The following is a 14,856-nucleotide window of genomic DNA, read 5'->3' on the forward strand; positions in this document are numbered from 1 at the left end:
TCCATGGCACTCAGTCTGGCAAACATGGGCTTCCCTGAGAGTCTCCAATGGAGACACTGCCCCAAGCGGACCTTGCAGCTTCAGACCATTCCTGGGAGAGCCTCCATTCCCAAGGCATTCTCAACTCTCAAATTGTGCAGTAGATATGAAACCTTGCTCTGTAAGTTTTACTGTTGGGTCAACCTTTTTTGGCGGGGGAATCTTCATGGGGTTTAGTGGGAACTGATGAAAAGTTGGCCCTAGGTTTATTCATCTCAGTCTTTGGAACCAATGCTGTAACTACCAACAAAGCTACTTGACTGATCAAACAGTACTCATGAGAATGTAAGAAGAGCCCTGCTCTTTCCCACACTGACCACAGGGAAGGTCTGCAAGCAAAACATAACTTGTGGCACCTTTGACCTTATTAAGAGATTTCTAACTGTCATCTTAAAGTTGAGTGAAAGTAACTTTGGAAAACTAACCTTGTGTTAAGTGACCTTGTTAAATTCCTTCCAGTTACTCTGAAAGGTTTAGAAGACCAGCTACTAAGCGTTATTGTAGGATTTGAAAGGCGTGAACTGGAAGAGCAGAGAGAACATCTCATCCAGGAAACGAGTGAAAACAAGAATTTGTTGAAGGATCTGGAAGACTCCCTCCTTCGTGAATTGGCAACTTCCACTGGGAATATGTTGGACAATGTAGACTTGGTGCATACTCTGGAGGAGACAAAGTCCAAAGCTACTGAGGTAGGGGCAATGCGCATAGTCCACCAGAGGGCTGTTTTCCTTTCTCTGGGCCCCACTTTCATAGTATTGTCTCCTTCAGGTCAGGTAGGGATGGGCTGAATGGCATGAAACTGTTTTCTGTCGACATTCTGAGTCCTTGGGTCCTGGAGCTGTAGCCTGGATGCACGGTGCGATGCTGTGTTGCCTGTGTTGGCTGTGTGCAATGCACGGCAGACAGCTCAGCAGGATCCCACCTTCCTTGCCAGTGAAATATACTCGGAGTCCTGTTGTGATCATTCTCTTTATTGCAGCTTATAAAACAGTGATTGAATTGCCCCCCAAACCTCAGGCTTTTATATACATTATTTACACAACGAGTAAGCCAATCAGTTGTTGCATTCTAGGATCCTACTTGCCTATTGTTCTAGGATCGAACCTTAGTACATAACACTGAGACTCAGGCAGGAGCAAAGAATTGTGAGAGGTAGACTGTTTCTCCTCAGTCCCATCCCCCTTGTCTAAGATGGAGCAGTTGGGCTCTCTCTGCTCTCACTTTTTGTTGCCTGTTATTCTTAGTTATTTAGTAATCTTCCTCTTCCTTAGTTGTTTGTTAGCTATTTTTCCTGTCTTTGTTACTGTTTGGTGTCTGTCCTTTTATGTGTCCTCCACTGAGGTAAAAAAACCAAAAACAAAACACTTGTCCCCCTGCTAAACATCTTTCCCTATTCTATGTTCAGTATTTTACTTCTATTTTTCCATTAATTTATTGATTTTGATCTTTATTTCTTGTTGCTGGCCGTTGCCTTTTTCTTCAACTTTTTTTGCGTTGTGCATTGCCTCCTACAGCGACCGCATGCTGCTTCCCTAACGCTCTGCACCTTACCCTCAGCGCCTTTGTGACCCTTTATTCAGGACATTGGCTTTTCTTCAAGAATCACTGCTTCTGGAAAGAAAAAAAGAAAGAGAAATAAAATAAGTTTTGACTCCTTTTTCTCTTGTCTGCTTCAGCGGCGCAAAGGAGAACTGTCAGTTGTCCTGGCTCCCTCAGCAGCACAAAGGGCTATTGCAACACGTTTTGCCTGCAATAATATTTGAATCAGCAGTCTGCTTCAGTGACTCAATTTCCTCCCACTAAATGTTGATGGTGTCCTTAGAGTCTCTGCAATGCTTGGGTACATGTTTACTCATTACGATGATCAACTGCAGTTTACACTGTACATCAGAATATTTTATTCCCCCTGCCCCCAATATTGTTTAGATTTCCTCATGCTAGTGGGTTCAATTCAGCCTTTGCAACAGATTCAAATTGTTACTTCTTTGTGCAAAATAGGTATCTGAGAAACTCAAGCTGGCTGAAAAAACAGCAACAGATATTGACAGACTGCGAGATGGTTACCGTGCAGCTGCCAAGAGAGGTGCCATCTTGTTCTTTGTGCTGTCCGAGATGGCCCTTGTCAACACGATGTACCAGTACTCCTTGACTGCCTTCTTGGATGTTTTTGGTCTCTCTCTTCGGAAATCAATACCTGACACCATTGTTGCAAAGAGGCTGCGGAACATCATGGACACGTTAACGTTTAATGTATACAACTATGGTTGCACAGGTTGGTGTGACTGAAACCTCCCTATAGGCAGAAAGTATTATGGGAAGCATCTTCGGTGCAGTGCAAAATGGTGTCCATTTTATAACATTTGATTTTCATGAAATACATTCCTCCTCCCTTCAGGTTTCTCTGGTGCAGTGCAAATTCCTTGGCTCTGCACTGTCACCTGAATAATGTGGGCTGATCTTGGGGAGGTATGGCATAAAAATCCTCCTTAGTGCCCAGGAAAATTTGAGTGATCATCAAGCTTTTCCTGAAAATAGATAGTGTCAGGGTTGGATGATCAGATCAGCAAACTGATACAGAAAAGGATTCCCCGGGGTGTAGGCTAAGGACTTTGTGGAGAAGTAGACAATAGCTTGAGAAATGCCAGCCAAAGCAACTGCAAAGTTGTCCTGGCAAGGTTCCATTACGTGGGCCTCAATATATGATTGGCCAATCAGGATCCCTCTTTTTGACAGCCATGCAGGGGATTGTATCCAATGTTAGTCCTGCTCAGAGTAGGCCCATTGTTTGCAACTTGGGTGCAATGATTTCAGTGGATCTACTCTGGTCTACATTGGGCTATACAGACACCAGGAGTCCTGCTCACATAGTCACTTCTGTAGAATGTGCTTGGCAGCCCTTTAGAATTACAGTTTTCAAAACGATCCATCTCCATAGAATCCTTTTCTATATCATTTCGTCTGCTGAGGAATTCCTGGGCATCAACCATGAATTCCCTCTGGTGTATGTTTTAGCATGTACACTCATTTAACGTCAGGCTTCCTCACCACGTCTCTGCAGTGGTGTAGCGTGGGGGGTGCAGGGGGGGGCGGGCCGCACCGGGCGCAACATCTGGGGTTAGGGCAAATCCATGGGTTAGGGGGCGCAAATCCACGGGTTAGGGGGCGCAAATTACTTGCCTTGCCCCGGGTGCTGACAACCCACGCTACGCCACTGCATCTCTGCATCAGCAGAGAGTCTGTGCGGTGTGAAACTCACCCAGCACTGCTCCTTCTGGTTGTGCATTGCAGAGGCAAGTGTGAACTCATGAGCAAGTGATCTTTCAGCACAGCTCACTGATCTTCTGAGGGAGGGTCTCCTAATAAGATTCTAAGGCATCAGTTACCTCAGTCCCAGAATTCAGGATGCCTGCGTTCAACCCTTCTGTGTGCTGTCATTTTGTGGATCAGAATCATAGTACATCTGGGCTTGCATTTAATAATGGAAGCTCTTGGGGTTTCATTCACAGGCCTGTTTGAGAAGCACAAGTTACTCTTCTCCTTTAACATGACAATCAAGATTGAGCAAGCTGATCACAGAGTCCCTCAGGAAGAACTGGATTTCTTTTTAAAAGGTAGCCAAATAGTTCCCAGAACTCGATGCAGATACAGTATTGCTGGATACAAAAGTGTCTTGTTGTCTAGCCAGAGTTTTTGTCAATTGTCTATCCTGACTTTTTATCAGTCTTTTTATTTATTTATTGGCTTGGATTTCTGGTCCTTATTATCCATTAGGATGGAAACCTTTTTATAGGTTTTGTTAATGCAGAGGTGAGACTTGACAAAGGTGCAGTTCCATGAGCTTTTGTAGGACCACCTACATTGTAAAGCCGCTTTCAGTAAGTCTACATAATTGAGAGTACTCTTTCCAGCTATGTGAGGTTCTCAGTTTTGGGTGATTTTTCTCTTACATGATGGCAGGAAAGTGAACAATTCAATTCTTCAACATGTTAATGAAATATATTTGCCATTCAGACGAGTGAATTTCTAAATCCTGTCTCCTTATCCATGGATTGCGGTGCTCACATTTTTCTGTCCTGTTTCCAGGCAATATTTCTCTGGAGAAGAGCGCCCGAAGGAAGCCGTGTGCCTGGCTTTCTGATCAAGGCTGGGAGGATGTAATCCGTGTCTCTGAACTGTTCCCAGAAGAATTTGGATCTCTTGCATCTGATTTGGAGGATAATCCAGATGAGTGGAAAGCTGTGAGCAAGATTCTCCATACTGAACGGTCAACCTTGAGTGTTCGGGGTGGGGTCTCTGTCTGTTCCTTGTGACTGGCTTTTGAGCGGGCAATACCAGGTCAAGATGTATTGCCTTCAGGCCAGATTCAGCTGCACCCAGGCTGACCTTTGTGGAAGGGTAGTAGGGGTCATGGAGCGATTTTCAGAACCCCTAGTAATTTTCTCCTCCTTTAAGTAGGAAAATCAAATGCTCATGGAATACTGACTTGACCTCTCATTTTTACCAGTGGTATGATATTGATGCTCTGGAACAAACCCCATATCCCATGCACTATGGAAGCAGTCTCAGTGACTTCCAGAAATTGCTGCTTTTGCGTTGCTTCCGAGTGGACCGTGTCTATCGCGCAGTGACTGATTATGTTACTGTCACCATGGGTGTGAAGTAAGTGCTGCTCTTTTCCTCCTTTTTAAAAAAATAGTATTTTACTGTACAAAGTGTGAGCCCTGAGTCATCATCACAACTAGATAAAGTCCCCATTCCCCATGAATCATTCACTTGTGCTCCCTTTCTCTTCCTCCCCAGATATGTTCAGCCTCCAGTGATCAGCTTTGAAGCCATCTTTGAGCAGAGCACCCCAAATTCACCCATTGTTTTCATTCTAAGTCCTGGCTCTGACCCTGCCAGTGACCTGATGAAACTAGCAGATCGGACAGGTTTTGGAGGGAACCGACTCAAGTTCCTGGCTATGGGACAAGGGCAGGAGAAGGCAAGTTTGATATGAAGCCTCAAGTCGGCAGGCTTCCCCTCCTTGGTGCATGTAGGCATGCTTACTGCATTGATGGGGTAGGAGTTGGTTAGCTCCTCCTCCTTGCTCTAGAGGCAGGGCTAATGCAAAGTCAGTTTCATATTCGTGCTGAGGAGGCCCCTACCAGTCCTGCCTGATCAGAAACAGGGTGCTTCCTCTCCAGTCAGTGCTTTGGAAAAGAATTTTAATGTTCTTGCCAATAAAAAATAAAAAATCTATCCCTTCTTCCCAAGCAATTGCATAGTGTATGTGGAAAGAGAGTCTACCATTGCTTTAATAAATCAATAGAACTGGTCAGCCAAGTGAGGCCTTGCCTTTATCCAGAGCGAGGGATTCAGAAGCCAGCGCCTTGTCTCTTTCTTTCTGTTGTCTTGCACATTCTCAGTCTTCTTGTGCTACCCGCTTAGCGCTCAAGCACAAATTTGAAAAGCTGGAAGCAAGGCCAGAGAGTTGCATGAGCGTCTTCTGTGTGGACTGAGCCGCTTGTACATTGCAGGGGGCTGCACTAGGTGACAGTTGGGCCCCTCCCAACTTTACAATTTTATGATTCTATTGTGAATCAACACACTTCCTGTACGGGCTTTAGTGATCAGGTAGATGTGCTTACTTAAAGCCCAGTTTGACATCTCTCTTAGGTCTGTGAAATGAGTAAACTAGCTTCATGACAGACTTTTTCAGAGAAGTCCTCACTTTTGGTTAAGGATTCAGTTCCTTCTAAACTAAACCTGCATCTTGACTCAGGTCCTCTCTTTTCCAGGTTGCCCTACAGTTGTTGGAGAATGCTGTGGCCCGGGGACAGTGGTTAATGTTGCAGAACTGTCATCTCTTGGTGAAGTGGCTGATTGATCTGGAGAAGGCTCTAGAAAGGATTGTTAAGCCACACCCAGATTTCCGCTTGTGGTTGACAACCGACCCTACAAAGGGCTTTCCAATTGGGATCCTCCAGAAATCACTAAAGGTACCAATAAGATGGTGTAACTTCAGGAAGAGGGCTTGATGAGCTTCTCTGAATATGGATTTGTCCTCATGTATCTAAAATCAGATGCTAAAAAGTCAGAGATAAGAAAACTCTTGGGTTCATGCCCCAATATTTATTTGCCTTTCCATAGGGTTGCTGTACGTCTGGAATTTCCCAGACATATCTGGAATACTGCAGTCAGAAGCAGTGTCCGGGTGGAAATCGATAAAATGTTAGGGGACGCCCGGACGTATGGCAACCCATGTAGGCAGTGTCGTTTTTGGTGATTTCCCTTTAAAATAGCTCAAAAACCTTTCACTATTTGAAATATGGCAACCCTACTTGCTGTGTTGAGGGGAAGGCCTTGGAACTTGGTGGCCAATCAGCTTGAAATATGCTAGAGTCACCAGTTTTTCTCTCACCATTTTCAGATACACTTTTCTATATTTGAACATGTTGGGCTGCTGTCTGTGCCAAGCTGCGCCTCCATGTCAGTAGGGCAAATGATTTTATAGGAAGCAGCTGGTTGCTTTTATCCTAAGTCTGAGGCATTTATCACAAGCAAGCTGAGCTGATTATTTTTAAATCACAAGCCAGTGAAGCTCCACTAATGATATTTCAACAGTGACTTGGTTTCTCCTCCTGTAAATCCCTCATGTAAACCTAATCATTTTGCTAGGCAGATGTTGGAGCAGCAGAGTGACACTTAAGTAACTTTGACTAGGGAAAATTTTCCTCCCAGTCTCAAAAACAGAGGCAACAGGATTTCAGGAAATACTTTCAGTTCTGGAGAGCCCAGAGCTCAGTGTCAAAGCCCATGCTTTGCACATAGAACAGTCTGGTCTCCTCCTTCAACATCTCCAGTTAAAAGGATCTCAAGCAGCAGGGCCTGGAAAAACCTTGGATAGTCACGTGGACAATACTGGCTAAGATGCAGGGGCAGCACAGCCTGTATTGCTGCTTGAGGCAAAATGAGCAGTGCCGCCCTGCCCTGCTGCCACCATTGCCCTCCCTGCCCTTGGACCATAATAAAGGCCCAAGGCAGAGGACGAGTATAAGGCAGTTTCATACATGGGTTGTGGCCCTGCTTCAGGGGTGGATATAATTTCATAGCTAGGAAGAAGTGACATGGAGAGCTCAAGAATTCAGCTTTAAAGAAACAGAAAAGCAAACAAATCCTGCAGTCAGACAATCCTCTGCATATTGGCCAAAGGTATATAAATTAAATTGAAACGCTCTTGGTTGCAGAATTTGTACATTTGGGGCAAGGACTGGGGGATGGAGAATACAGGCACAGTGCGCATGCTGCACAGGTAAAGGAAGCCACTAAAAGCACCCTCAGGAAGAGGAGTAGCTCAGTGTCAATTTATCTGGCAAATATAACTGCAAACCTTCATTTTCTCCAATGCATTAGGTTGTCACAGAGCCACCCAATGGGTTGAAACTGAACATGAGAGCCACCTACTTCAAAATCTCTCATGAAGCCCTTGATCAGTGCCCACATCCTGCTTTCAAGGCTTTGGTCTATGTCTTAGCATTTTTTCATGCCGTGGTTCAGGAGAGGAGGAAATTTGGGAAGATCGGTTGGAATGTGCCTTATGATTTCAATGAATCTGACTTCCAGGTAAGCAGCTTGTGCAGGCCAGCATCTTCCATGGTAAAAGAATCAATAACTTCCAGCTTTGCTTTCTTGTTTACATGATAGGTCTCAGTCTTTAAAAGTCTGGTTTATATTGAATAGGACATAGATGCAGCATTATAATTTACAAAAGATTCTTTAGATTTATATCTCAGATGATTAAGGCAGCTCCTGAGGAGCGTGGCTCCAATTCCTGACTGGTGTGTGCAGGCCCTGCTGTCTCTTCTCTCCCTCTGCTGCAGCCAGGTGGAACAGCTGTTCATAGCCAGTTGGGCTGTTCATAGTCAGTTCATAGCCAGTTTCCATTTTGTTTTGAGGAAGAAGGCACTGTTGGCTTTGAGCGTGGAATTGTCTGAAACTAAAGCAAGCCAGTGTCTACAAATGTCTAAGCAACAGTAACCTCCTTATCCTGCCCACTGTAATAACTCCCTTAGGTCTGCATGGAGATCCTCAACACATACTTGACAAAAGCATTCCAGCAAAATGATGACAAAATTCCTTGGGGGAGCCTCAAGTATCTCATTGGAGAGGTGAGCAAGCGTGTCGTTGCCAAATTGCTCTGAGCCAGGAAAAAGCTGCCTTATACCAAGCCCATCAAGCACAGCATTGCCTATTTCAGGGGCAGGCAACATGCTGAAGTCCAGAACTGGAGGGCACCATGTTGCCTTTTCCAGAAGACCCCCCCCCAAAAAAAGTCCTGCTGCATGAGGCCCTTTTAACTGGAGGTGCCAAAGTTTACAATCAATGTGCAAAGCAGGTGGAAGTCTTATTATAAGAAAGGGGAACCTCATGTTACAGGTACATAGCTGACTGCACCAGACTACTTTTTAATGCTATTTTAAATATGAAGCAAATATAAAGTTTTTACTTCTGGTTCTGTGGCTTTTGAGAGGTAAAGCATGACCCTATCATTAGAGTTTTCCTTTGACCCATGAGAGCTAGTCTTAAAGAAATGAAAAGTGAGAGTATCAAAAGCCTGTGGAAGTTTACTGTTTATTGCTAGGAATGACTTGAGGAAGGAAATTCAGGTCAAATTGATGGGGAAACACCCAAGTTGTTGATAATGGCCTAAAGAGTCATCTCATCAAACTCCAGGTGATGTACGGTGGACGGGCCATCGACAGCTTTGATCGGCGCATCCTTACCACCTACATGGATGAGTATCTGGGGGATTTCATATTTGACACCTTCCAACCCTTCCATTTTTTCCATGATGAGGATGTTGACTATAAAATCCCTGAAGGGACTTCCAAGGATGAGTATGTTGGTAAGCAAAGCTTTGTTGCATCTTGACTTCCAAATCTATTTTACTGCCACATCTTAAGTAGCCTTGATCTCCTATATGTTTTGCATGTTGTAGGTAATGTCATTCAGGGCATGAATAACTATACCAGCCAGCTCCTCCTCCAACCTGGGGAATTGTGGTTGTCCTGTCAGCCAGCCCTCAGGTCTGTGACTGCTGCTGTTGAATGCCAAGTCAGCCCAGAATAAAATCTCCTTCATCCATGATCTGATCATGGATGAGGAAGCTGATCTGGCATGTATCACTGAAACCTGGGTGGGTCAACAGGGTGGAGTTGGTCTCACCCACCTGTACCCACCTGGGTATTCAGGGCAGCATCAGGGCAGACTCAAGGGTTGGGGAGGGGGAGTTGCTGTGGTCTATAGATTCTCTGTCTCCAGACTCTCTGTCCAGTTGGGGGCAAATCTAGAATGTGTGTTCCGGGCATTGGGCAATCGGGACAGATTATGGATTCTGCTGGTTTACCGCCCAGCAGCCTCCCTGCCTGAGCTATTAGGAAGATCCGCTTTCAGAGGCTGATGGATCCAGTGGGATTACAAACAGCTTTGCAGGGTTTTCCAGCTGATATGACTGGCGCCCCTGTCGAAGCCCTGGCCGACCTCCGGTTTGAGCACAGAAACAGCTTTGGTGATGACCTCTGCTGAGAGAGAGAGAGAGAGAGAGAGAGAGAGAGAGAGAGAGAAGGAAACATGTCCCTGTTAATTCTTCTCGACCTTTCAGTGGCTTTCGATACCATTGACCATGGTATCCTTCTGGAGCGGCTGTCTGAACTAGGGGTGGGTGGCCCCTCTTTGCGGTGGTTCCAGTTCTACTTGGATGGTCATTCCCAGAGGGAATGCTTTTCAGCCTTGTTGAACCTTCAGTGTGAGGTTCTGCAGGGCTCAATCCTATCCCTATGTTGTTTAACATCTACATGAAACCACTGGGTAGGGTTATCTGGAGGTTTGGAGTACATTGTCAGCAGTATGCATCTGCTGGTGAGGCAGTGGAAGTGCTGGACCAGTGTCTTGCCTCGGTAATGGACTGGATGAGAGCCAACAAACGGAAACTCAATCCAGATAAGACTGAGGCACTGTTAGTGGGTGGTTCCCTAGAACAGATGGGTGGGAGGTCGCCTGCTCTTGATGGGGTTACACTTCCTTTGAAGGAAGCAGGTTCACAGCTTGGGGGTACTTCTGGATCCTTTGCTATTGCTCAAGGCTCAGGTGGCCTCAGTGGCCCAGAGTGCCTTCCAGCAGCTACGCCCCTATCTGGACAGGGATAGCCTAACGACAGTTGTCTATGCTCTGGTAACCTCAAGGTTAGATTGCTGCAATGTGTTATATGTAGGGCTGCCTCTGAAGAAAGTTTGGAAACTTCAGCTAGTGCAGAATTCAGTGGCTAGGTTGCTCACTGGAGCACGATGTTTGAGCATATTACATTGAACCTGGTACGACTGCACTGGCTACCAATTAGTTTCCGGGCTCATTTCAAAGTGCTGGCTTTGACCTATAAAGCCTTAAATGGCTCAGGACCATGATACCTCAATGACCACCTCTTTCCGTATGAACCTACCCAGACCCTTAGATCATATTCTGAGGGGCACTTCTTGTGTGCCTCTCCTCGAGAGGTCTGGAGGGTGTCAACACAAGAATGGTCCTTCCCTGCAGTGGCTCCCTGTCTGAATGTTCCTTTTTAACCAGGCCTTCGATTGATTTGATTGACATCCTATGCCCTTTTAAAATGTGGGTTTTTTGGGGGAGGGGGTATTGGGTTGTTGTTTTTATTTTGATTATATATTTTGTGGTTTCATATTCTGATTTTGTTCTGTGAACCGCCCCGAGACCTCCAGTTATAGGGCAGTATATTAAATAAGTAAGTAAGTAAATTTGCTGGCTGAGTACAAGTGAATGACCCTTAATTTCCCACTGCTTCAGAAGCATTGTAGTCTCCTTTTTCTGTTAAGGTTCTCCATCTTTTGTCCCTGCTCCTATTTTTTCCATTATTTAGTTACGTAAACGATGAAAAAACAGTGACATCAGAATATTATACTATATGTTAAAAGCACCACAGGAGGCCAAAATCATGCACAAATTTTAGAGGATGAATGTTCTTTAGTTTACAGAAGTGAACCTGACTTCCACATCTTTGATTATTCCACCCCCTTCAATTCTTCCCCCCTTTTGTACCTCCGTTTTACAGACGAAATAGAGTCACTTCCACTTGCTAACACTCCAGAGGTATTTGGCCTACACCCAAATGCTGAAATTGGATACTATACACAGGCAGCTCGGGACATGTGGTCACATCTTTTGGAGCTGCAGCCTCAAACAGGTATGACTCTTGCCCAGTTGGAACTATGTAGTGATGAAAGAAACAAAAGATTTAGAACTAGACCTCAACGCCATTGAGGACATCAGTGAAATGGAGAGGAGGGACCCTGTCAGTGATGAGCACCTGCTTCGCATGAAGATCATCCCAGGTCCAATCCAGCTAAAAGGATCAAGTAAGAATGGATGGGAAAGGGGGAGACCACAGAGAGCTGCTCCCAGTCACAGTCCTGGGCTAGGTGGAAGAATAATCCTCCATTCATTAAACTATAGCTATCCTTGTTTTCTGACAGAATTTAACTTGGAATGCCTGCTGCTAAAGAACCATTCACAAAATCATCTACCCATATTTTGCAGATGCTTGTTATGTACAGTGGTACCTCTGGTTACGTACCTAATTTGTTCTGGAGGTCCGTTCTTAACCTGGAACTGTTCTTAACCTGAAGCACCACTTTAGCTAATGGGGCCTCCTGCTGCCGCCGTGCTGCCGGAGCATGATTTCTGTTCTCATCCTGAAGCAAAGTTCTTAACCCAAGGTACTATATCTGGGTTAGCGGAGTCTGTAACCTGAAGCGTATGTAACCTGAAGCGTATGTAACCTGAGGTACCACTGTCTAGCTCAATAACATTTCCATTCATCCACAAGGACACACCCACTTCTGCAATTTCCAAAATGTGTTCACAGAGGAGATTCTAATCCAGTGGAAAACTGTTTCAATTAGTCAAAATACAGGAGTCAGGTTCACTACAAATGTCAGATGATTTTAGATCTGTTTAGACCTATTTTTCTGTCATGGCTCCCCAGCCCACAACCTGGAGTTCTAGGAAATGTAGATTTGTGAGATGACAGCCTGTTTACATGGACACTAAAATGATTAAAGGAAGTTGTAGGGTGATTCATCAGTTAGCTGTATTTGTGAGCATCTACAGGTGAATAAAATTGGGCACTAAGGAACTGTTTATTAATAAAAGCCTGTTAGTCAATAACTGTGCCATAGTCCTCATGCAGACTGGTGGCCAGTGTAGATAATTCTAATAACTCTCAACTTAATAAATTTTAGGTGAATCTGGTACAGGAATAAGTCGAGATGAATATATTGGCCAGGTTGCTAAGGACATAGAAAACAAAATGCCCCAGGTCTTTGACATTGATCAGATAAGAAAGGGTTTCGGATTGGAAATTTCACCGACGACAGTGGTGCTGCTACAGGAACTGGAGCGCTTTAATAAGCTCATAACTCGCATGACAAGGTCACTGGCGGAACTGCAAAGAGTAAGCAAAGCTGTTTAGATTTTTTAAAAATTGTTCCCACCCCTTGGATAGCGATATGTAACCAGGATTCTCTGGCAATTCTCTCACCAGGCCTTGGCTGGGGAGGTTGGAATGAGCAATGAATTGGATGAGGTGGCCCGTGCTCTCTTTAACGGGCAAATCCCAAGCATATGGAGAAAGCTGGCCCCAGATACCCTGAAGACACTTGGCAACTGGATGATTTATTTTAAGAACAGGTTTCTCCAGTACACATCGTGGGTAAGTGAAAGTTCAAAATGTCCTTTAATTGGGAGGGATTATAGCTCAGTGACAGAGCCAATGCTTTGCTGGCAGACCACTCCAGCTTCAGTCCCTGGCATTTCCAGATGGATCAGGCAGCAGCCAATAGGAAAGATCCTTCTCTGCTCGAGACCCTGGGCAGATGCTGCCAGTCACAGGAGACCAAGTCTGATCTGGTGTGCAAGGCAGCTTTTGGTAATCCCCTTGTTCATTATTTCCTGTCTGTGTGGGACACTAAGGCCACAATCCAAGCCCAGGCTAGATGCCCTTTAAGCCACTGAACTCAGGAGCTGCGCTGGACTGTACCCATGGTAATTCAACTTGGGAAAGATTCAGTTAATATACATTTCTGCTTTCAGATTGAGGAGAGCGAACCAAGCGTCATGTGGTTGTCGGGACTGCATATCCCCGAGTCGTACCTCACTGCACTTGTTCAAGCAACCTGCAGGAAGAACGGCTGGCCTCTGGACCGCTCCACCTTGTATACTCAAGTGACCAAGTACAGGACTGCCGATGAAGTCACAGAGCGCCCTGGACAGGGTAGGGCTTTCCCCAGAGCTGCCTTGGTTGGAACTTGGAAATGGACTGTTGGTATATTAATAAGTTGAGTGTGCAGGTTAAGGATTGCTTGCTGCCTTTCATGGTTCTTTGTTCAAAGGAAGAAACTGACACACCTCTTCTCCATAGAAGACTTGTAACAAAAGTTCCTTAATAGTTAAACACCTAGGGCTTTATTAGATCATCTATTTGAAGTCTCAAAACATGGAGCATTGAACAGTCTTTCTGGTCTTCCCCAGGATGCTTTGTTTCTGGCCTGTACCTGGAAGGAGCTGACTGGGACCTTGAAAATAGCTGCCTCATCAAGAGTAAGCCCAAAGTGCTGGTGGTTGACTTACCTATTCTGAAGATAATCCCCATCGAGGCTCATCGTCTCAAGCTACAGGTACAAGCTGCCAAGAGCAGCTCTTAAAGCTTTATTTAAACTGCAAACTACTTGGGATGAGCTGGTTCAGAGAAGCTTCCCTCCTACACAGACTTCGTCTTTTGTTTCCATACTAATGCTGGCTGCCACACCATTTTAGACAGGATTTGAAGGGCAGATTTTTCAGTGCTTTCCCTCTCTCAACCTCACCCTGTTAGGAAATTCAATTAACTGGAATATGGCCACCCTTGCATTGCGGTCTGCATTTCAAAATTGCTAAGTGTACTTGGAAAATTAAAGACAAGCCTCTATTATATTTCCCCCCTCAAGTTCCCTGGTAAATAATAATAATAATAATAATAATAATAATAATAATAATAATAATTTATTTATGCCCTGCCCATCTGTCTAGGTTTCCCCAGCCACTCTGGGCAGCTTCCAACAAAAATAAAAACATCAAACATTAAAAACCTCCTGATACAGGGCTGCCTTCAGATGTCTTCTAGAAGTTGTATGGTTCTTAATCTCCTCGACATCTGAAGGGAGGGCATTCCACGGGGAGAGCGCTACCGCCAAAAAGGCTCTTTCATTTCCCCCTACCTTGTAATTATAAAAGCAGTCACTCAGTGCCCTCTCATATACTTAGTGTATAGTGCAGAGCACAGAATCAGTTTTGCCTAGTGGTCAGCAATCTTTATAATATGCCTTTAGCAACCAGAGCAAATACAATGTGTGTATGTGTGTATAGTAACACTTTGACTTTGTTTCTCTCTAGAACACCTTCCGGACTCCAGTGTACACAACATCTATGCGGAGGAACGCGATGGGCGTTGGCTTGGTCTTTGAAGCTGATCTTTATACCACAAGACATATTTCTCACTGGGTACTTCAAGGAGTTTGCCTCACATTGAATGCTGATTAGTGGCCAGATGCAAAGGCTACACATTCTGTTGATGAGAGAAGATACAGAAAAACACTGGAATCTCTTTGCTTCCAGCTGCTGAAGATATGTACTGTAGATTTGTTTAAAACTAATTTTTGAGTAGGATTTCTCACATTTTATATCTTGTAACTTGTTTGAAAATAAACCTTTCTTTAGTGTTTGTGGTTA

At 44.7% G+C, this 14,856-nt stretch overlaps 1 protein-coding gene across 1 annotated transcript in view; it reads left to right on the forward strand.

Annotated features, from left to right (window-relative positions):
* Positions 1-14,856, forward strand: part of DNAH10 (dynein axonemal heavy chain 10) — a 114,748-nt gene extending 99,892 nt beyond the window's left edge. Inside the window, exons 64-79 of the mRNA XM_083589447.1 lie at positions 499-728; positions 2,038-2,311; positions 3,546-3,650; positions 4,123-4,277; positions 4,544-4,698; positions 4,840-5,023; positions 5,820-6,020; positions 7,435-7,644; positions 8,094-8,189; positions 8,755-8,926; positions 11,144-11,275; positions 12,333-12,544; positions 12,635-12,802; positions 13,183-13,363; positions 13,621-13,766; positions 14,521-14,856. Of these exons, the coding sequence (XP_083445573.1) occupies positions 499-728; positions 2,038-2,311; positions 3,546-3,650; positions 4,123-4,277; positions 4,544-4,698; positions 4,840-5,023; positions 5,820-6,020; positions 7,435-7,644; positions 8,094-8,189; positions 8,755-8,926; positions 11,144-11,275; positions 12,333-12,544; positions 12,635-12,802; positions 13,183-13,363; positions 13,621-13,766; positions 14,521-14,667 (2,768 nt within the window). The 3' untranslated portion in view covers positions 14,668-14,856. The remainder of the gene's footprint in view (positions 1-498; positions 729-2,037; positions 2,312-3,545; positions 3,651-4,122; positions 4,278-4,543; positions 4,699-4,839; positions 5,024-5,819; positions 6,021-7,434; positions 7,645-8,093; positions 8,190-8,754; positions 8,927-11,143; positions 11,276-12,332; positions 12,545-12,634; positions 12,803-13,182; positions 13,364-13,620; positions 13,767-14,520) is intronic.

Source organism: Podarcis filfolensis (genome assembly GCF_964270895.1).
Source record: "Podarcis filfolensis genome assembly, chromosome: 16".
Taxonomy (NCBI): Eukaryota; Metazoa; Chordata; class Lepidosauria; order Squamata; family Lacertidae; genus Podarcis; species Podarcis filfolensis.